Source organism: Peromyscus californicus, unplaced genomic scaffold (genome assembly GCF_007827085.1).
Source record: "Peromyscus californicus insignis strain IS unplaced genomic scaffold, ASM782708v3 Scaffold_16__1_contigs__length_79575227, whole genome shotgun sequence".
In the NCBI taxonomy this organism is placed as follows: domain Eukaryota; kingdom Metazoa; phylum Chordata; class Mammalia; order Rodentia; family Cricetidae; genus Peromyscus; species Peromyscus californicus.
Window position 1 is genome coordinate 11,006,606 of NW_026294458.1, and position 22,572 is coordinate 11,029,177.

General features: G+C 42.5%; 1 protein-coding gene and 1 pseudogene across 17 annotated transcripts in view; both read left to right on the forward strand.

Annotated features, from left to right (window-relative positions):
* The window catches only part of Lrch3 (leucine rich repeats and calponin homology domain containing 3), a 113,431-nt gene that overhangs the window by 56,810 nt on the left and 34,049 nt on the right, over positions 1-22,572 (forward strand). For all 17 annotated transcript variants that reach the window (XM_052740346.1, XM_052740355.1, XM_052740351.1 and 14 more), the window contains exons 7-12: positions 3,033-3,126; positions 4,862-4,982; positions 8,444-8,592; positions 10,892-10,968; positions 19,330-19,381; positions 20,084-20,233. In XM_052740346.1, the coding sequence (XP_052596306.1) occupies positions 3,033-3,126; positions 4,862-4,982; positions 8,444-8,592; positions 10,892-10,968; positions 19,330-19,381; positions 20,084-20,233 (643 nt within the window). The remainder of the gene's footprint in view (positions 1-3,032; positions 3,127-4,861; positions 4,983-8,443; positions 8,593-10,891; positions 10,969-19,329; positions 19,382-20,083; positions 20,234-22,572) is intronic.
* Positions 12,446-15,655, forward strand: LOC128111461 (60S ribosomal protein L32-like; annotated as a pseudogene).

Below are 22,572 nucleotides of genomic sequence, written 5' to 3' on the forward strand. Positions count from 1 at the left end.
AGCCAGGGTGCTCGGACACTGACAGAAATGTGGGAAGAATGGTGCCTCCAGTGCTTTAGCAGTTCTGCTGAGACAGGAGTTACAAACAGTACCTCTACCAGGTGCAGCGAGTTAGTTCTGTGCGATTGGGAAACTAGCTAGAGGCATTCAGCTGCCAGCACAACCTTCCATTTCTCTCCTGTCCCTCAAAGCTAGTTCTTTTCTTCCACCCCAAGACCCAGCAGACAACTGATTGCTTCTGCCAGTGTTTTACCTGTCCTAGGATTTCATGGGAGTGGAGGTAGTGTGTGGCATCTTGCTGTGACTATGCTTAGCAAAAGCCCTGAGAATCTTTGATGTTTGTATGTATCCTTAGAATCTGTTGTTCAGTTTCCACACTAATGTAGGACTTAAAAATAAAATAAAATAAAATAAAAACCTCAGAGCAGTGTTTGTCCCTAACAACAATAACAAGATGACAAGAATTAGCTACAGAGAGGTGTGTGGGAACTTACTGACAAAACAGAAATGTCCTCTGTACTGCTAGAATTACAGAAATACAGCATTTTATCAGCATTATACTGCTAATATTTAAATGTATCTAAATTTTATTTGGAAAAATACTATTGAAGGTAAAAAACAAGCCAGGTGTGGTGGTGCCCACCTTTAATCCCAGCACTCAGGAGGCAGCAGCAGGTGGACCTCTGTGTTCTAGGCCATTCTCGTCTACATAGTGAGTTCCAGGACAGCCAGGGCTACATAGTGAGACCCTGCCTCAAAAAAGCATAAAATAAAATAAGTAAAATTTTAAATATAAAAACAGTGAGGGGTGTAGAGAATGGCTGTAGGTACAAGGGAAACAAGAATTTCAGAATAGCAGAGATGTCTGTAAGACAGCAGACTAGTAGTGGCTCTTCCTATGTGACTGGTAAAGAAGAGAGTAGAGAAAGAGCTTTGGAAATCCACAGAGGAAGTGAAAAATCCCAGGGAAAGGCCAATAGGTCCTTGCAGAGAGCAGTGGGGGTGGAGAGAGGATTCAGAAGAGATTCTGGAGATCGTGATTTTAAGAATAAGCTGCCTAGCCTGGACAGATGGCTCAGCACATAAAGATACTTGCCACCAAGTTTGATTGCTTGAGTTCAGTCCCTGGAAAGCACATGATGGAGAGAACCATCTGATTCTAATGTTGTTGTTAAACATATGTACCAGAGTTAGGGGCAAAACAAAAACAATAGACTAAGAGATATAAAAAGTTGCGTAGGTCCTGGTGCAATAATAGTTGGGGATTGCAGCTCCTCGCTCATCTTCAGGTAGGTCATCCAGATTAGCTCAACAAAGTGGGCCTGTAGAAGGCGCAGAAGCGTGAATACCTGAGTTCAGTCCCTGGACTCAGGGTGGAGAGAACTAGCTCCCACAGGTTGTCTTCTGATCACACCATGCACAAAGTCAACAAAGAAAGTTGGACATTAAACTACGTCATGCATGAAACGTCTTTAACCAAAATATAGAGGACATTCTGGCAGAGATACAGGAGCTGTGTTCTTTGTATGGTGGAGCCTTCTCAGAAGCAGACCAGTCTAGACCACAGGTCAGTCTTACCAAATGTGAAGGGTCTAAATCTTACCAGATAATAGTGCGGTGAAACTAGAAATCAGTAGCAGAAAAGAAAAGAATACAGTTCTGAAAAATTACAGAAATCATATAAATGCAAGGAGACAGGACAGTATACTCATTGAAGGAAACAGAAGTTTTTTGTTTTTTTTTTTTTTTTTAATTTCTTTTTTTTTTTTTTTTTTTTTTTTTTTTTTTTTTTTTTTAAGATTTATTTATTTATTATGTATACGGAAGAGGGCACCAGATCTCATTACAGATGGTTGTCAGCCACCATGTGGGTGCTGGGAATCGAACTCAGGACCTCTAGAAGAGCAGTCGGTGCTCTTAACCTCTGAGCCATCTCTCCAGCCCAGGAAACAGAAGTTTTAAAATCCTAGAGTCAGATCAAATGAAGCACAGTTCACCAGAACCCTTGGATGTGACTAAGGAGAGTCTATAGCCAGGAGTGCTCACATTTAAACATTCGGATCCAAATGGCCTGTTGATGCACCCCAGGGCTCTAGAAGAAAGGGTGACAATCCAAGATAAACCAAGAGAAAGAGAGGGGAGACAGAAATTAGAGATGAAGAAAGGGAGGTGACCACAGAGTCCAAAAATCATTGGTGTATACTTGAAAATATATTCCAACAACAAGGAAATCTCTTAAGAAGTGGGTAAATTCCTAGACACGTGTGACTTACCAAAATTAGATTAAGATAGCATAAACAACTTAGGCCAATAGCAATCAGTGACGATGGAAGCTGTAATCAAGTCTCCAACAAGGGAAGGTCCAGGACCAGATTCACTGCTGGTTTTACCAAACCTGGAAAGAAGAGTTAGTACCAGTGCCCTCCAGCTGCTGCACTGAACGGGGAGGGACACTGCCCAACTCACCCGTGAAGCCAGGTTACACTAGTACCGAAACCAGATGAGGAGGATGTGTTCATTTGTGTAGGACTTGCATTTGCGTGTGTGCGCACGCGCGCACAAGCTATCAAGGGGATCATGGGAGTGGAGAAAGAGATCTTAAGGGACATGAAAATGCAGTAGAACATTTGTGATGATAAGGCAGAAAGAGGGATTGACGGGGAAGGAGATGGCTGGGAGGGAGAACAGGAGGGGTGTGAACAGATGAAGACAGTGTGATGGCACTGGAGTGGGGAGAGGCCGTGAGATGAAATCCAGTGCTTTGTAAGCTGACGTTACAGACAGCAGAGTAGAGCAGCGGTACTTCTCAAACTGGATTCTGAGTGGGGGCGGGGCGCTCATCCTAGTCTGTTGCCTTTGTTCCTGTTTGGAATTTTCTTGTTAAAAAGCTCAGAGAATGCTCACTTAGCTCTAATATTTATGTGACTGAGTGCCATGAGATGTTTGCTAATAACGTTGTGACTGGCTAATTTCAAATGCTAATTTTAAAAATACTCAGCCTCACAGTAACAACTAACACTTCTTTTGGACAGCCATGAAGAACTGTACTCAGGTCGTCCTTACGGAGCCCTTGACTCAGGCTTCAATAGTGTGGATAGTGGGGATAAGAGGTGGTCAGGAAATGAGGTGAGTGTTCTTCTCTTCATATGTTCAAACTCCTGGTTTAGAAAAAAAAAATTTAATTAATGGGAATTTCTAAACTGGAATTTAGTTTAGTACATAAAATAGAGAGAAACGTCAAAGAAAGGACAAAAACCTTACATAGTCCTACCATCTGAGAATTCTACTCTGTTTCATCTCATGTATGAATATTCTGAAAAGCTGAATAGGAGTTGAGGTGGTTAAAACTCAAACCTAATTGGCTCTTAGGAGGCTGAGGCAGGAGGACCACAGATTTGAAGATAGCTTAACCTGTGTAGTAAGTTCCAGGCAGCTTGGACTGAATAGCGAGTCTGTGTCTCAAACAAAGCAATAAAAACCATGTCACGTAGAACTTGATGACCTGGAGCAGAGATGGTGGTAGGAGGGGCACTGGAAGCTGGGAAAGAAAGAGGGCCGGGAACCGGATTTCAAATGTTAGCTCAATGGTGGGGCTCTTCCCTAGCAGCCGGCAGGCCACAGAAGGTGGACCGTTGTAGTGAGTTCATTCACGTGCCCCCAATATATGGGGCTTTGGTTTGTTTGTTTTGATTAACTAACAGTATTGTATTTTCTGTCATTTAAAATGCCTAGATCATAGTTTAGCTACAAATTAAATGACTACACTTTTGCTAGAGGGGCTGGTAGCAGACATTTTATAACTTTGCCTCCTTAAGAAGCCTGGTGCTGCCGGGCGGTGGTGGCGCACGCCTTTAATCCCAGCACTCGGGAGGCAGAGCCAGGCGGATCTCTGTGAGTTCGAGGCCAGCCTGGGCTACCAAGTGAGTTCCAGGAGAGGCGCAAAGCTACACAGAGAAACCCTGTCTTGAAAAACCAAAAAAAAAAAAAAAAAAAAAGATTAGTCCCAGCTCTCAGGAGGAAGTGGCAGCGGCAGGTGGATCTCTGTGAATCCCAGGCCAGCCAGGGCTGTACAGTGAGACCCTGTCAAACCTAAAACAGTAAATAAATAATAAGTAAATCAAAACATTATAATTAGATCACAACTTATAATTTGTAGTTATGTATGTATATCTTGGTGACTATGTTAATGAATACTGCTATGTACATATATGTGGACAATTTAAAACGATGAATATATTTACTTACAGTGATGAATATCTTTCTATTTTTGTTAATTGTGGTAAAGTTTGTCATTTTAAAGTACATATTTCAGTTGCATTAAATATATTCACATAATTATACAGTATTCACTGTCAGTTCCCCAAACTTTTTTGCTTTATCTCTTCTATGTAAATTTTAGTTTCTATCCCTGTACTTTATATTATTTAAAATTGGAAATGGTTTATTTTATTTATTTATTTATTTATTTATTTTGTTTTTTCAAGACAGAGTTTCTCTTTATTTTGTGCCTTTCCTGGAACTCACTCTATAGCCCAGGCTGGCCTGGAACTCACAAAGATCCGCCTGGTTCTGCCTTCCGAGTGCTGGGATTGAAGGCGTGCGCCATAGCCAACCAGCTTGTTTATTTTTTTATATCTTTTTTTTTTTTCCAAGACAGTTTCTCTGTGTAGCCCTGGCTGTCCTGAACTCACTGTATAGACCAGGCTGGCCTCAAACTCACAGAGATCTGCCTGCCTCTGCCTCTGCCTCTGCCTCTGCCTCTGCCTCTGCCTCTGCCTCTGCCTCCTGAGTACTGGGATTAAAAGTGTGCGCCACCACCGCCTGGTAGAAATGATGGTTTTTAATGCTTCTGCTTTTTAAGCCTACAGATGAGTTTTCAGATCTGCCTCTTCGAGTGGCAGAGATTACTAAAGAGCAAAGACTTCGGAGAGAGAGCCAGTACCAGGAGAATCGCAGCAGTGTGGTGGTCACAAATGGCGGAGGTAAACATGATTCTGATGCCATTTAAAGCCTTTATAGTTAGCTTGTTTTGTTTTATAACAGACTCTCCTGTAGCCCAGGTTGGCCTTAAACCCCTTATGTAGCCAAGGATAACTGAATTTCCGCTCCTCTTCTCCAGCCCTGGGAGTACAGGTGTGTTCCACCACACCTGGTTTTGTAGTGCTGAGGATTGAACCCAGGGCCTTGTGCATGATAGGCAAGGACTTTCTTTACCAGCTGAGCCCAGCTCCTACCTTAACTAGTGTTTGCTCCTTCTGTATCTGTAGCTCCTTCACTCTGCTGAAGACTTCTGTTTATATAGGACAAAAAAAGTTTGCCACTAGGGTGAAAATTGAACTTCTCTGTCTTTTCAGTTTATAATTCAATTTCTTTCCCTCTCATGCTTATTTCAGGAGAAACTTTAGCGAGGACAGTTTATCTGGAGCAGATCTTTGTTAGTCTTGATCTGACTGCATTGTTCTTCTGAAGTAACATCGTCTCTTTTTAAGAGTCTCCATTTTAAAGAGATTTCGTGAGCTCTTTCATCAATTGTGTTACTCTGCTCGTGTTTGTTTTTAACTTTTAAAAATGGAGTTACTTGTTTCTTGGGAAGAAGTGTGCCACCACAGGCATGATGAGCTTAGAGGACAACCTTTCTTTCTCTCCTTCCACCTTGCGGATCCCGGGGATCAAATTCAGGTCAGCAGGCTTGGCGGCAAATGCTTTTGCCTACTGAGTCATTCAGCCAGCACTGTTTAAAACGAGTTTTCACCCCGTTATCCAGACTGACCTCCACTCCTGGATTCAAGTAACCTAACCCCAGCCCCTGAACAGCTGGGACTGTAGGTGCGTCTTCCAGGGCTTGCCTTAGTGTCGACTGCGTTTTCCATCTGGAGTGGTGGTCTTTGGGACTTCGGAAGATAGTTGTTCTTATTCCAACACTTTGAACTTAGTAGTCGTTTTTATAAAAGAAACAGTTCTCTCTGCTTCCATGTACTTCTAAAGCACATTTTAGAATCCTGTTCTGTATTCTTCCAAATTGAATTTTAAAGCCTGTTGTTCGGATTTTGAGGGCCAGTGCTGAGGGAGAAATCACATAGATTCTCTAGACATGCATGTTTCTGAGAAGCGGTTTTATTTCTGATGATGTCAGTTGGTTTTTATTTTTGTTGTTATTTTGTCCTCTCTAGCTTACAATCTTCTCTATTTCTGTCACTTACCATCCCATTCACATTTTAGTAATTGTATTTAAATTTTACCCTCATATGTACCATCATTTTATTTCAGACAACGTAATTTCCAGCTGTGCTTTTCATACGGTAGCCACCAGCCCCATGGGGTTATTAAGCATTTGAAATGTGGCGTTTGGGAACTGGGGAGATGACTGAAAGTGCTTACTGAAAAGCACAGGGGGGCAGTTCTACCCCAGGCACCCACCAGAGAGTCAGGCATGGCAGCACAGAGGCAGGGAGGTCCCTCAAGCTCACTGGCCAACTGCTTTAACCGAAAGGTGATCTCCAGGCTCCAGGAGAAACTCTGCTTCAAAAAATAAAGGGGAGCCCGACGAGGCGGCTCACTGGGTAAAGGGACTTGCAACCAGTTTTTATGATTTGCATTTGATCCCTGGAACTCACATGATGGAAGGAAGGACGGAACCAGTTTATGCAAGTTTCCCTCTGACTTCCACACATGTGCCATGGCTTAGGTGTCCCTCCCAAACAGTAACTGTGACTTCTACATCTCATATGTACCCCCAAACAATAAATGTGACCTCCACATGTATGCCATGGTATATGTGACACCCCCAGTTAATAAATGTTAAAAAAAATTGCTAGCTTACGAAAAATAAGGTGGCTAACAATAGACACCTCACATAACCTCTCACCTCCACATGTGTACACACATGGGCACATACGCCCACATACACACTTGTACACATGCGTATACCACAGATATACCCAACATACAAATTTAAAAGCTGAAATGTGGCTTTTCTGATTTGAGATATAACTACAAAATCTTCATCAAATTTTGACTGTGCTAATCTGGATAGTATAAAAGTCTGATGTTGCTTTCTTGAGAAATGGTCTTAACTATTTAATTGGACAAATTACAGCACATAGAATAAATGAATATATCAGATTTCTAATGGAATGTCACCTTATAGCCTTTTTATCCTTTTAGATCTTAGTAAGCTTGTAACACAAAATTCAATTTAATATAAACTGTAGTTCAGTTAAATCCAGTGTTCTGGCACAGTGAGACAGCATAAAACCATGGTTGGAGTGTAATGCATTGCCTGAGAACCTCAGAGCGAGGTCTTTCTTAGTGTGCCATTTAACGTAGCAATTACAGACATGCAGAAGTTTCCAGACGAAACCATTCTATGACTGTGTCTTTCCTAGTGTGCCATTTAACGTAACAACGACAGACATGCAGAAGCTTCCAGACGAAACCATTCTATGGCTGTGTCTTCCATTGCTTCCCTTTCCTCTACAGTGTCTTTTTAGCAGAGTAGACAATCTGTTTAGTAAGTTATAAGATACACTTTCCAGTCAGTATTTGATTTTTAATAAAGTATCTTGAGAAGAAAAAATTCTTCAGATGACTCTCTTTCAGTCACAAATCGCTACAAAAATATCTAAAGCATTGACCTCCAGCAGTAATCTTCTGAATAGGGAAGTCTTTGTTCTCTCTTTTTTAAGTTTGAGCTCCAGGAAGGGAAGCAGTCAATAGGATTCTTCTTACCCATGTCTTTTGTTGTTTTCTGCTCTCTTTGGAGTTGACTGTTACATTTTCTGCATCTCAAACTAATGAGAGGCCACAGCCTTCTGTCTCTAAGCCACAGCCAGCTTCTGTCCCCCAGACTCAGACTGCCTGTTTAGAACACTAAGGTGCCATCCAGAGAAAATACATGTCAGGTCTGCACTTCAGTGACTCACCCTCAGTTGGGCACTCTTGAGTGTATTGGACTAAGATTTCAAGAGACGAGTTTTGCAAGGGGCTGTAGACAAAATAAATACTAAAGGCTTGTGTCACAGAACAGGTACAGGGAAAGGGGAGAATGTAATTTAAGCAAGTGTCGTTATTGGCTGTTTAACTTTGAATCTCCCCCCCTTCTCCCTCTCTCCCTCTCCCTCCTACTCTCTGTCTCCCTCTCTCCTCTCTCTCTCTCTCTCCTCTCTCTCTCTCTCTCTCTCTCTCTCTCTCTCTCTCTCTCTCTGTCTCTCTGTCTGTTTTTCTCTGTGTGTATGTTTCTCTCTGTCTCTCTCTCTCTGTCTCTGTCTCTCTCTCTCTCTCACTGTGTGTGTGTGTGTGTGTGTGTGTGTGTGTGTGTCTGTCTGTCTGTCTGTCTCTCTGTCTCTCTCTCTCACTGTGTGTGTGTGTGTGTGTGTGTGTGTGTGTGTGTGTGTGTGTGTCTGTCTGTCTGTCTCTCTCTCTCTCGGTCTCTCCCGGCTTACAGTGGAGCATGATCTGGATCAGATTGACTACATTGACAGCTGTACTGCAGAAGAAGAAGAGAACGATGTCAGACAGCCCAAAGGCTTGGACACCAACAGCCTCAGCTCACAGTTTATGGCATACATTGAACACCGGCGAATCTCCCATGAGGTAGTGTCCCTATCCCAGCCTAAGTAAGTTAGTATCCCCTGCTGAAAACAGTTCACATAGCAATGATTTATTGGGTTTGACCTATTTGTTTTATTTTCCTTTCCAATTTTATTCCTGGATTTTTCACTTTGGAAAAATCAGGAAGTAGTCCCAAAAATGGTTCAAGTTTTATTCTCCAGGTAAGAAGGCAGATGTCATTCATCTGAAGACGCAGTGAAAGGAGCCCCGAGAGTGCCACTGAGTGTGACCTCAGGCCTTTGAAGAGAGTGCACGGGACAGGATACTTTTCCTTATTGTGTTGGTTTGCTTTCTGGCTGGCTTTTTTTTCTTGATTGCTTTGCTTTTTTTTATTGCCAAATTAAATCATAATTTAATAGATAATTAATGAAACCAAGGTTGATTTTTGAGGAAATGGTCAAGTTACCCATAGAATAATAATAAGTTTAATTATACTGGTGCTTTTATCCTAAGTTAATAGAATATAAATTGTTTGCTATTAAAATTCTTGGGTGTCTCTTATAATGAAGCATTGAATTGCCTAAAAAACAAGTAAGCATTCAGACCACTGTAGAATCTCTGCCAATTCCTCAAGGGTCTCAAGTAGAATAGCATTCTTCAGTCTATCTAGTCAGCGTAGGAAAATGGCTTCATTTTAGTGTGTGCTGTGTTGATGTCTGGGGGTTGTCCCAGGCCCTGAGCAGGGCTTGTTTGAGAAACACTAGGGGCCTTTTTGAAGAATGATGTATTTAACTTAGAAATCAAGAATCAGTTGCTTCAAGTGGAGTGCACTGTGGAGCAATAGCATTCCTTAAAAGAGTCCTCTGGCTCCTGTTTGAAGGCTTTTGAACACAGTCGTTTTTGTTGCAGTTCAGAAGACACTTGTTTCTAAAATCAGATAAAATCACGTAAATCAAATCCTGTAGCCAAGAGATAATGATAGACCAGTGATTGATCAAACTGACCTGTGGTTCAAGCTGTTAGTCTCTCTGCTGCAGTCAAAAGTTACTTTCTAGTAAACTTTAAATTAATAATGCTACATAATGCTCTTTCGAGAAATCCCTTTCTTTTCCTGTCTTCCTTTAGTCACTTTATAATGTTAGGTTGTCCAAGTAGAGTGTCTCCACAGCATGGAACAGAAGCTGCTTCCTGGACTACTCAGCAGTGTTGTTCTGTCCCTACCACACTGTAGAGGCTCCTTTAGTGTGTTTAAGTTCTAGCTACCTCTTGGGTGTGGTGGCTGGAATGTGTCTATGGCTGTCGTATAGCTTTCTAAAGTGGGCAGTTTGTAAAACGACAATGCAGCACTGGAAGAGGGTAATGGTAAGCTTGCCAGTAGGGGAGTTCTGAGGGATCCTTTGTTTGGTTTGTTTGGTTTGGGTTTTGAGATAGAGTCTCTACAGAGCCCTGGCTGTCCTGAAACTCACTATATAGACCAGGCTGGCCTTGAACTCACAGAGATCCACCTGCCTCTGCCTACTGAGTGCTGGGATTAAAGATGTATGCCACCATGCCCAGCTGCTAAGGTCTTTCTTATTCTGACACTATTACTCTGCATAATCACTAATTTATATACTACAGTAAGAAGAGAACCTTTTAAATAAAATAAATATTCGTAGATTTTGCATATTTTTTTTATCAAAAGCCTATGTAATACAGCCTACGGGTTTTTTGTGTATGTTTGTTTTGTTTCGTTTCTGCTTTTGTTCATTTGTTAAATTTGATGTGTGTGTGTGTGTGCGCGCGCGCGCGCGCACATACCGCAGGGCATATGTGGAGGTCAGGACAATGTTGGGGAGTTGGTTCTCTCTGTCCAGCTTTCTGTAGGTTCTGAAGATAAAGCTCAGGTTGCTAGCTCTGTGCAGCTAGTGCCTTTCTGCACTAACCCTTCTCAGCAGCCCTTGCTTTTAGTTTTTTGAGATGGAGTCTTCCTGTCACCCAGGCTGTCCTCAAACTCAGTTCTTTTTGCCTCAGCTTCCTGAGTGCTGAGGTTATAGGCATGCACCATCACAACCTGCTACCCTGCATGCTTTTAAACACAAAGCTCACAAAGGACAATCCTATCAAAATAAAATTTTAGTGTCTAATTTCCTAAAAGTAAAACTAATTAAAAATATAATTACAGCCTTTTTTTTTTTTTTTCCAAGACAGGGTTTCTCTGTGTAGTTTTGGAGCCTGTCCTAGAACTCACTCTGTAGACTAAAGGCGTGCGCCGCCGCTGCCCCCCCCCCCCCATTACAGCGTTTTTGATATATTATGTGTGTTAAATTTATTTACTGACTTTTTTTTCTTTTTGGTTTAGGGTTCACCAGTAAAGCCAATAGCTGTTAGAGGGTTTCAGAAAACAGAAGACATGAAAAGATACTCACATCAAAACAGGTTTGAAAAAGCAACTCTACTTTATTCTTTCTTCTTGAAACTCAGTCATGAGACTGAATTGGTTTTGGTTTTGTGCAAATCCAAATATAATGAAGACACTTGGCTTGTGTGTGCTTCGCATGCCGTGTGTTTAGAACTAGGTCAGTTTGCATCTATGCTCACCCATTGTAAAATGGTCTATTGACTCCAAATCCAGACCACCATTACCTAAACCACTACCTTAGAGTCAGTTGATTTGAAAGTCTTAGTAGTAATGAAATTTTGTGGTGGTGGCTGTTTTTTTGTGCATAGAAAATTTAAATAGTTTTGAGAAGCCCCGCTGTGTGACTTAGATCTTTGCCTGGGTAACAGCAGGCTATATATATGCGTTTTCATTCTTACTTCAGTGTATGCAGTCTCTCCACGGTGCTTAGAGTATCCATATTCCTCAAATTAGCTCAATGCTGTTTTTCACTCTAGAATTCTAACATGTTCCTGACTATAAACTGTATCACAGGAGTTAATTTTTTTTTCACTCTTTGGTCTTTGTGTATGAAATCTTAAAAACAGTAGACTGAATATATCTGTTCTTTTTTTGTTTTTGTTTTTCAAGTTGGGGCTCCTCTGTGTAGCTCTGGCTGTCCTATAACTCAATCTGTAGACCAGGCTGGCCTTGAACTCAGAGATCCACCTGCCTCTCCCTCATGGAATCAAAGGCATGTGCCACCAGACTCAGCTGATATATCTGTTCTTTTTTTTTTTTTTTTTTTTTATTTTTTGGTTTTTCGAGACAGGGTTTCTCTGTGTAGCTTTGCGCCTTTTCCTGGAACTCACTTGGTAGCCCAGGCTGGCCTCGAACTCACAGAGATCCGCCTGCCTCTGCCTCCCGAGTGCTGGGATTAAAGGCGTGCGCCACCACCGCCCGGCCGATATATCTGTTCTTAAATGACAGTGAATTTACTATATACCATCAGTCATCCACCTATAGGTCTTTATACCAAACAGCATGCTAATGTCGTCTCAGGAACTATGATGTAGATGAAATAAAGAAAATGTAGGAAGAATAATGAATAAGAAAAAAAATTAATTTATGTGCATTGGTGTTTTGCCATGGGTGTTGGGTCCCCTGAAACTGAAGAAACACAGACAGTTGTGAGCTGCCATGTGGGTGCTGGGACTCGAACTCAGTTCCTTTGGAAGTGCAGTCAGTGCTCTTAACCACTGAGCCATCTCTCCAGCCCCGAATATAAAAATTTTATAACTTGGCCTTTCATATTCATCACTTATCTCTTAGAGGTTTAGTTAAGTTTTATATACTTTGGAATTTATCTCAGGATGGATATGGTCATTTTCTATAATTGCCTATTAGGCACACACTTGAGTAAGCAGTTAGATACACAAGAGATATGGAGAACTTGGAGCTTAAACACCTGGCGAAAGAGCCTGAGCAGGAGAGCTCATAGGAATGGAAGACAGAGGACAATGTCTAGAAGGCTAAAATGGAAAAGATGATTTTAAAAATAGAGAAGACTTCATTCTTCCTCTGTGCAGCCTTCAAGATAGCTGCCATCTCTTTAGCAGCATCCTGGCTACCCTTCAGCATCTGATGAAGCCAAAGATCGCCAAAAAGAAGACCAATAAGTTCACTTGGCAGATGTGTCAAAATTAGGCAAAACTGGCAGAAAGCCAGATGTATTGACATTAGGGTGCAGAGAAGATCTGGGGCCAAACTCTGGTGCCCAGCATCAGTTACAGGAGCAACAGCATGCTCTCCAGTGGCTTCTGGGAGTTCCTGGTCCACAGTGGCTAGGAGCTGGAAGTGCTGCTGGTGTGCAGCAGACCTTACTGTGCTGAGATTGCTCACATCATTGCCTCCAAGAACCACAAAGTGGAAAGGGCAGCACAGCTGGCCGTCAGTCAGCAGTCCCAATGCCAGGAAGCACAGCAGAGAAAATGCGTAGATAAATCAAACACAGAAACTGCGCAGAAGAAAAAGAGACAAGGAGGAAGTGCCTCATATCACAGGTGCCCTGGGCTGGGTGAGGACCAGGCCTGCTGCTGCCTTACAGTGTTCACCACGGGCAGAGAGAGCTTTGCTGCTCAAGCGGGCCAGGGAACGTAAACCTTACAAAATGGAGACTGGGTTTGACTGGTTTCTTAAAAGAAAGTCAAGTATAAAAGGATGGTAAAGAAATACAGTAGGAGCTGAGCACAGACCTGGAATCCCAGGCGCTCAGGGCCTGGAGTAAAAGGATTGAAAGTTCAATGCTGACTTAGACAACTTAGTGAGACCGTCTCCAAATGTGCAAAAGAAGGCAGGGCCTAAAAACACCGTGCAGTGTTGGAGTCCTTCCTTAGCTTCTGTTTGAAAAATGAGAGCAATCGAGTAGGACTAGGTATATATTAAATGATTCAGAATGACTCAGGGGAGAACACATAGGCCTGGGGATGGGTCTTGTTGGTCCTTCCTTTGTTTGGGTTCAGCTCATCCACAGATGGCTAATAAAAGGCTGTAGGAAGTTTCCGCCATCACAGTACGAAAGCTGGGACAAAGATGTCATTAATTCCTGTCATCCTAAACATGTAGTCATTGCAGTATGTTTTTATGGTCTATGAGGACCTGTAATATCTTTTGTGTGTGAATGAACATGTATGTTTGGGGGATGCAATGTGTATCCAGGTGTGCATGCACATGTGTGTGCATGCATGTAGAGGCCAAACAACCTCAGGTGTTGTTCCCCAGGAACACATCCAGCTTATTTTGAGACAGGGTCTCTGGCTGTCCTGGAATTCTCCATTTGCTGATGAGACAAGCTGGCTGGCTACAAGCCCCAGAGATCCTGTGTCCACCTCTCCAACACCAGGATTATAAGCGCTCACCACTGTTTATGTGTGTTCTGGGGGCTGAACTCACTTTCCAGTGCTTACTTTGCAAATAATTTACCAACCCAGCCACCTCCCCAGTCCTGCAGTATCTTATTTGGTTTTAATAACCTATCATAGAGGTACATGTAATTACCCTAACTTTATAAATGAAGATATTAAAGCCCAGCAGACTTAAGTAGCTTTCCTAATTCATTGGGTTTATAACAATATATAGGAATTATTAATTATCAGATTATTCCCAAAGCAAATATAGGCAATGCTCATATACTAAGGATATTCTAATAAGTATATATATAATTATTAAATATATATAATTATAGATATAACTAATAATTATCAGATTATTCCCTAAGCAAATATTAGGCAGTGCTCATACACTAACTAAGGCTATTCCCTGTTGCCTCTGTTACTTTTTTTAGAGATGTATGTCTTGGATGTGGGTCTAAATAGCAAAGGCCAAATGAACCTGTCTGGAGAGTAGGCATTTACCAGTAACAAAAGGGGAGAGAAAACGAACAGCAATGTCAATTAAATTTTTGCTTGCTTTTTAGTTTTAAATTGAATCCTTGTTTTTGGTTTGTTGGTTTGTTTGGTGTGTGTGTGTGTGTACACACCATGTATGTGTTTAGACACTAGAGAACAATTTGTAGGGAGTCACTTCTCTCCTTCCTTCCACCATGTGGATTCCCAGGATCAAACTCAACATTGTCAGGCTTAGTGACAAGCATCTTTTCTACTGAGCTGGATCACTGTTGTGTTACAGCTAGCTCTGAGGGAAAAGGTATCCTGGCAGTTGGGAGCCAAGGAATACCACAAAGTCACACCACATAATAAACTTCACACAAGAGATTTATTGGGAAAGACCCAGGAGGGAGGGTGGCTGCCTCTCCGTGGGAGAGAAGCAGCAAAGAACTGGACAGGAGGCAGGCTTTATGTAGAGTTTCTAATGGGGCAGGGCTTTCCAGAGTGGCCTGAGATTGGAGGAATTTTGTGGCCTGATCTTGGAACAAGCTCAGGGATTGGTGGGATTTTGTGGCCTGATCTTGGGCTTTTTTTTTTTCTTTAGGGTGGGGTCTGGCCACTCTCTTACTTTGAGGGGCTCAAAACGGCCCCTATGGCCATTAGAGAAGTCTAGGGGTGGGGGCCCCAGACTCAGTCAGTCACAATAATAAAAAAATTCTGGAAGTATAAAATAGGCCAGTGTTCCTCAACAAAATTCAGCACTACTCCTAAGAGGCTATTTGAAAAGGTATTTATTCCTTTTGGGAATCAGTTCCCAAAATGACTGTAGGTGCTACTATCATATCTAAGGCTGAGCCACCTCTAATATGTGGGACATTCTTAAGAATTATCTTATGTGAAATGTAAGTGATACTATTGTCTAGACCCATCCATAAATTAAAAAGTCATGTGACAGGAAGTATGACAGTGACACACCAGCAGGAACCAGGCTGTAGTGGGCCCACAGTATGCCAAGTGATGCTGTAGGACAGCTAACACACTGTGGCCCAGGTGTCATCTTCACTGGCTCTTGAATAAACTGAGCTTCCCTCTTGCTCTCCGTCTTTAACTTCTCACAGCTTAGTTGTTGACATTACAGGTGCGTGTTTCTTCAGTGTGTATAGTGCTCCACTTTTAAGTCCCAGAGCACTTCCCTTTCTCAGCATCTCTGTGTTGAGTGGGGATGATAGAGTAGGAGGAGCTCTAGACTTCTCTGTGTTGAGTGGGGATGATAGAGTAGGAGGAGCTCTAGACTTCTGTGTTGAGTGGGGATGATAGAGTAGGAGGAGCTCTAGACTTCTGTGTTGAGTGGGGATGATAGAGTAGGAGGAGCTCTAGACTTCTCTGTGTTGAGTGGGGATGATAGAGTAGGAGGAGCTCTAGACTTCTGTGTTGAGTGGGGATGATAGAGTAGGAGGAGCTCTAGACTTCTGTGTTGAGTGGGGATGATAGAGTAGGAGGAGCCCTAGACTGCTGTGTTGAGTGGGGATGATAGAGTAGGAGGAGCTCTAGACTTCTGTGTTGAGTGGGGATAATAGAGTAGGAGGAGCTCTAGACTTCTCTGTATTGAGTGGGGATGATAGAGTAGGAGGAGCTCTAGACTTCTGTGTTGAGTGGGGATGATAGAGTAGGAGGAGCTCTAGACTTCTGTGTTGAGTGGGGATGATAGAGTAGGAGGAGCTCTAGACTTCTGTGTTGAGTGGGGATAATAGAGTAGGAGGAGCTCTAGACTTCTCTGTATTGAGTGGGGATGATAGAGTAGGAGGAGCTCTAGACTGCTGTGTTGAGTGGGGATGATAGAGTAGGAGGAGCTCTAGACTTCTGTGTTGAGTGGGGATGATAGAGTAGGAGGAGCTCTAGACTTCTCTGTATTGAGTGGGGATGATAGAGTAGGAGGAGCTCTAGACTTCTCTGTATTGAGTGGGGATGATAGAGTAGGAGGAGCTCTAGACTTCTGTGTTGAGTGGGGATGATAGAGTAGGAGGAGCTCTAGACTTCTGTGTTGAGTGGGGATGATAGAGTAGGAGGAGCTCTAGACTTCTGTGTTGAGTGGGGATGATAGAGTAGGAGGAGCCCTAGACTGCTGTGTTGAGTGGGGATGATAGAGTAGGAGGAGCTCTAGACTTCTGTGTTGAGTGGGGATAATAGAGTAGGAGGAGCTCTAGACTTCTCTGTATTGAGTGGGGATGATAGAGTAGGAGGAGCTCTAGACTGCTGTGTTGAGTGGGGATGATAGAGTAGGAGGAGCTCTAGACTTCTGTGTTGAGTGGGGATGATAGAGTAGGAGGAGCTCTAGACTTCTCTGTATTGAGTGGGGATGATAGAGTAGGAGGAGCTCTAGACTTCTGTGTTGAGTGGGGATGATAGAGTAGGAGGAGCTCTAGACTTCTGTGTTGAGTGGGGATGATAGAGTAGGAGGAGCTCTAGACTTCTGTGTTGAGTGGGGATGATAGAGTAGGAGGAGCTCTAGACTGCTGTGTTGAGTGGGGATGATAGAGTAGGAGGAGCTCTAGACTTCTGTGTTGAGTGGGGATGATAGAGTAGGAGGAGCTCTAGACTTCTGTGTTGAGTGGGGATGATAGAGTAGGAGGAGCTCTAGACTTCTGTGTTGAGTGGGGATGATAGAGTAGGAGGAGCTCTAGACTTCTGTGTTGAGTGGGGATGATAGAGTAGGAGGAGCTCTAGACTTCTGTGTTGAGTGGGGATGATAGAGTAGGAGGAGCTCTAGACTTCTCTGTATTGAGTGGGGATGATAGAGTAGGAGGAACTCTAAACTACTCACTAGAAAGTTTGGGTTCTAGTTCAGGATCTGACATATGTAGCTACCATTAAGCCCCAAGGGGCTCATTTTTCTCAGTTGTAAAAGTAATGGCTTATACAGCACAGTACCCAAAGTCCCTTTCAGTTCTCATAGATCTCATGGTAGTTGAGAATATAAAATCAAATAACACGATTCAAGTTTAACTCTACAACTTATTGACTGTATCACCTTGGGAGAGTCACTGTTTCTATGGCTGAAATTTCTTAGTTTTCAGCTGAGGATTATAGTAGTTCTTTGTTCATAGGATTATTGTGAGGCATAATCAAGAAACACATAGTATGTGGGAAATTCTTAATACAGTGGATATGTAGTAGTACATGGTAAGAACTCAATGAGTATTTGTTTCTGTTTGTCCCAGAAAGACATTATATTAAAAAATGATACGAGCGGGTTAGGGATTTAGTTCAGTGGTAGAGCGCTTGCCTAGCAAGTGCAAGGCCCTGGGTTCGGTCCTCAGCTCCAAAAAACAAAAAACAAAACAAAAAAAAAGGAAAAGAAAAAAATGATACAAGCTTTATTTTGTAAATGAAAAAACTTGATTTCACAAGTGTATCAAAGGGAGAAGTTCTGAGTCAACAAGATGGCTCAGCAGGTAAATGCACTTGCCACCAAGCCTGACACCGTCAGTTTAATTCCTGGAATCCACATAGTGGAGGAGAGAATGGACTCACACAAGTTTTCCTCTGATTTCCATACACTGCTGTATACAAGCACACACATACACAAAATCAGTCAATCAGTACTATACAACTCTTACGGGGAACAATCCCAGTTTTAAATAAAAATAATATTTAAGAAGACACCTTTTTTTGCCAGGCAGTGGTGGCACACGCCTTTAATCCCAGCACTCAGGAGGCAGAGACAGGTGGATCTCTGTGAGTTTGAGGCCAGCCTGGTCTACAGAGTGAGTTCCAGGATAGCCATAGCTGTTACACAGAGAAACTCTGTCTTGAAAAACTAAAAGAAGAGACCTTTTTGAGATGTTCTCCAGTCTGTCTTGGCATTTCTGTTGCTGTGGTAAAACATCACAATTGAAAGCAACTTGAGAAGGAAAGGGTTTGTTTCACCTTAGTTTATAAGTCCATCAGTGAGGTAAGCCAGGGCAGGAAATCAGCTAGGGACCTGGAAGTAGGACCTGAAACAGAAGCCATGGAGTTGGGATACTTACTGGCTTGCTCAGCCTGCTTTCTTATACACTCCAGAACCCCTTGCCTAGGGTGGCACCACCCGCAGCGGGCTGAGCCCTCCCACATCAAACACTAAGGAAGTGGCACACAGATGTGTCTGTAGGCAAATCTGTGGGGGCATTTTCTCAGTAATGGCTTCTTCCCAAGTGACTAGCCTGTGTGAAATTGACATAAAAACTGACAGGCACAGAGTCTTTAGAAAAGACTTGAAATCTGTGTCCTTAGCATGTGAAAAGATAGGCACATTAGGTGAGGTGACAGTCCTAAAGCCAGATTAAAGAGTGGAGCCCGAGTTTGACTTTGAGCACTAGCAAGAAAACAATTCCGTTTTCAGGTGTTGAGACTAGAACAGCTTCGAAAGTTTGCTTCTGTTTGCCTACTAGCTTACTGATGTCAGCAGAACACATGATTTACAGAGCCTGAGGAAGAAGATAAATACCAAAGTGTAGAGTCGAGGAGAGTCGTGCTGTCTGTGTTTGTTAAGCATCACGTAGGACCTTACCTTCTCCTTCAGAATGAAATTCAATAGAATCATTACTTTGTTACTTAAGATGCTTTGTAAGTATAGTCCCCAGGTTCTGCGCAGCCCAGGTTTCTGTGGATAAAATGGCTGTGTCCATCAAAGGATCTCAGTTACACATCTCTTGTTTTTGTGATGGTAGGAAAGTGGGTAAGGGCTCTAGGTGTTATAAAAAAAATGATGCTGTTTGAAAAGTGCTCCAACCAGCTATCATCAGTATTGGCTGGCATGGACAGTGGTTAGCTAGCCGTCAGTGGTACCATTACATGATATGCAAGTTGGGGACATCAGGCAGACCTGTGGTTTAATACAGTTTCTTGGGCTTTGGTTTACCAAATGCAGGTACTCTTTCAATGCTGACTCAACAAGTTGCCTACTGATTGACAGAAACTTCTGTTAACAATGAGAATTCCACTTGTTCCTTATCTTCTTGTTAATGAGTTCTTATTTTCCTTTTGGGGAGTTAGGGTTCCAGTTGAGCCACCATCTGTCTTATCACTGCCACCAAGTCACAATTGGGTAAGTTTTTTTTAACTATTAGATTTTGTTGTTGTTGTTTGGTTTTTCAAGACAGGGTTTCTCTATGTAGCCCTGGGTGTCCTGGCACTCACTCTGTAGACACCAGGCTGGCCTCAGACTCACAGAGGTCTGCCTGCCTCTGCTTCCCAAGTGCTAGAAGTAAAGGCATATGCCACCACCATCTAGCTTAGTTATTAGATTTAGCTTTGTTATTTCAGTTTTGATTTTGCTAACCTAAGATGACTTTCTTTTAATTTTTTAATATTTATTATGTATATGTGTATATGTGCACTTCGTGTGCCTATGCGTGCACATCCCACAGCATGCATGTAGAGATAAGAGGACAACTTTGGGGAGTTGGTTCTTCCATCACGTGGGTTCCTGGAATTGAACTCAGGTCATTAGGTTTTGATGGCAGGCACCTTTACTGGCTGAGCTTTCTTGCCAACCCAGTTTTCTTTTATAGTATTTAAACTGCCATTAATTTCCAGATATCTCTAAATCTATTTGTCTTCTCAGTTAGTTCATGTAACATGTGTACATGATAGTTCCTGCTTTCATACATACAAGAACAGTGAATTTTTTAAAATGTTAGTTCTGTAAAATAAACCTTGAGTTAGCAGCATTCTTTATATTGATACCAGTTATTGACATGTTGACCCTATCCTCGCTTGCATGTCCCAAATGAAATCTCTCTTACAGCTTTCACATTCAGACCTAGAGCTTCATCAGAGGAGAGAACCGTCGGTCGAGTGCACTCGGAGAGAGGCACAGCTTGCAGCCCTGCAGTATGAGGAGGAGAAAATAAGGACCAAGCAGATTCAGAGAGATGCTGTCCTGGACTTTGTCAGAGTAAGTTCGTTACCATTGTTGACAGATAATCTTGACCTTAAGAGAAGTAAATGTTTATTCATTTTGCCAAAACTGTCAGTTATTATTGCCTTAATTGAAGGACCAGTTGTTTCTCTCATAAGGAATCGCAACTAAAGATAGAGTGACTGTCTCCCATAGCCATAGTCATGACTGGTTATAGGCCAGTAGAAACCATTATTCTAACCACCTTACTATGGGGATGCTGGATCTCCCATCTCAGGTGTAGTAAAGATCTTGAAAGTGGCCAGACAGAGGTGGCGCACACCTTTAATCCCAGCACTCGGGAGGCAGAAGCAAGCGGATCCCTGTGAGTTGAAGACAGCCTGGTCTACAGAGTGAGAGCTAGGACAGCTAGGACTATTATATAGAGAATCCTTGTCTCGGAAAATCAAAAAAAAAAAAACCAAAAGATCATGAAAGTGTCAGTGCCATGTGAATTCCAAACTGTTATCCTCCAAACATGTCTCTAAATCTTTCCTGTAGCAAATGCTGTTTGTTGGGAGGCTCCCAGGCTTCGTTCTTTCATGGTCTCTGATTCTTTCCTTCCTTCCTGGTTTTTTTTTTTTTTTTTTTTTTTTGGTTTTTCGAGACAGGGTTTCTCTGTGTAGCTTTGCGCCTTTCCTGGATCTCGTGCTGTAGACCAGGCTGGCCTCGAACTCACAGAGATCCGCCTGCCTCTGCCTCCCGAGTGCTGGGATTAAAGGCGTGCGCCACCACCGCCCGGCTCCTTCCTGTTTTTATACCTGCTCAGCAAGGACACCCCGTTACCATTTCTTTTGTGGCTATTTTATAGCGTCTGTAGTGCAGTCGGAGTACTATGGAAAACAAATTTTGATTGTATGGTTTGTTTTTTCGTTTTGAAATCATCTTTGGAATTATTAAGTAATCAATACTTAATAAGTAATTAACTATTTATAATTTTGTTCACTTAATATGTCTCTCCTATTCATTTGCAAACTTCAAGACAGGAACTGTCTGTTTTGCTCACTAGAACTTAGTAGGTTTGATTCTGTAGAAAAGCTCAGAGATTTTTGCTGAATGAGTCATTCTTGCCTAGAAAAGTTTCTCTCCGGTGTTTTAGAATTTTAGATCATTTTTTGAAACTGCTCTATGCATTTTTGTTTTATTATTTTACATGATGAATTCTTCCTTTATATTTATTGATTGTATATGTATGTTGCCTGCATGTATGTGTGTGTGTGTACTGCATGTATGCCTGGGGCCCTTGGATGTAAGAAGGTTTCAGACCTTGTGGAACAGAGTTGTAGGCCATCATGTGGTTGCTGAGCACCACACCCAGATCCCCTGCAAGGACACCCAGTGCTCCTAACCCTGTGCCACCTCTCCAGCCCTGTGTCTATCTGTCCCCACTACCACCCCAACCCCAACCCCCAGCTGTTTCAGTCCTGGGATGATGGTGGTCCTCCTCCTCACTGGAACCACTGCCTACTGTTTCTGTCAAAATTTAGGGAAATCATTTGTCCAGTGACAAAAGCTAAACTCAGTATTCCTAGAAACAAGTTTGTGGAGGTCTGAAAAGTGACCTCACCCAGGCCTGTCGCCTCCCAGGCCCTCTCGCCTTCTTTTGTGCCTTCTTATCTCTGAGATGTAGGTAGTTAAAATGTCTGTTTGCTCACACTTTTTTACCCCCTGTCATGATTTTGCCCAAATCATCTATTACTACACACTATTTCTCCTCATTTGTCAAGCATTGCTCTCTTCCATAAGTCTTTATCTGACTTGTTACCAAAAAAAGACTTAAAACATAGTCAAGACTCGATGTCCATTTATTTTATATTTGTAACAGGGAAGATGAGAATGTTTGTGTTTCACAGAGGAAGCTGCAGCTCTCCAGAAGTGAAGCACTGGTCCCACATAGAGTAGGTTAATCGTGGTCAGACAACAAACCTAGGTTTCCTAAAGCCTTACTTGACTCATGTGATCATGTGATCACTCACTGATTTGATAGGCCTTGAGGGAGTGCTGGTGATAGGCCTGTAAAGGTAAATAAAATACAAGGCGCAATCTAATGAAGTCTTGTCAGGGAACAGTGAGTACAGAAGTCAAAGAAAACAGCTTGCCATGAAAGCACAGGGTTTATATCAAGGCAAAGAAGAAACTAGAGAGCGTGTCCTCAGCACTGACCTCAGAAGGATGTGATGTGTTATCTTAGGAACGGGTCTGTGGCGTTACAGGTTGAGAGGCTGTGGGTAGTTTAGGAGCTAGCAATGCTCTTCCATAACTTACACACTTGACATAGTGGCGCTTGAGGACAACAGCAGCTAGTTTAGAACTGGACTGAAGACCGCAGAAGCCAG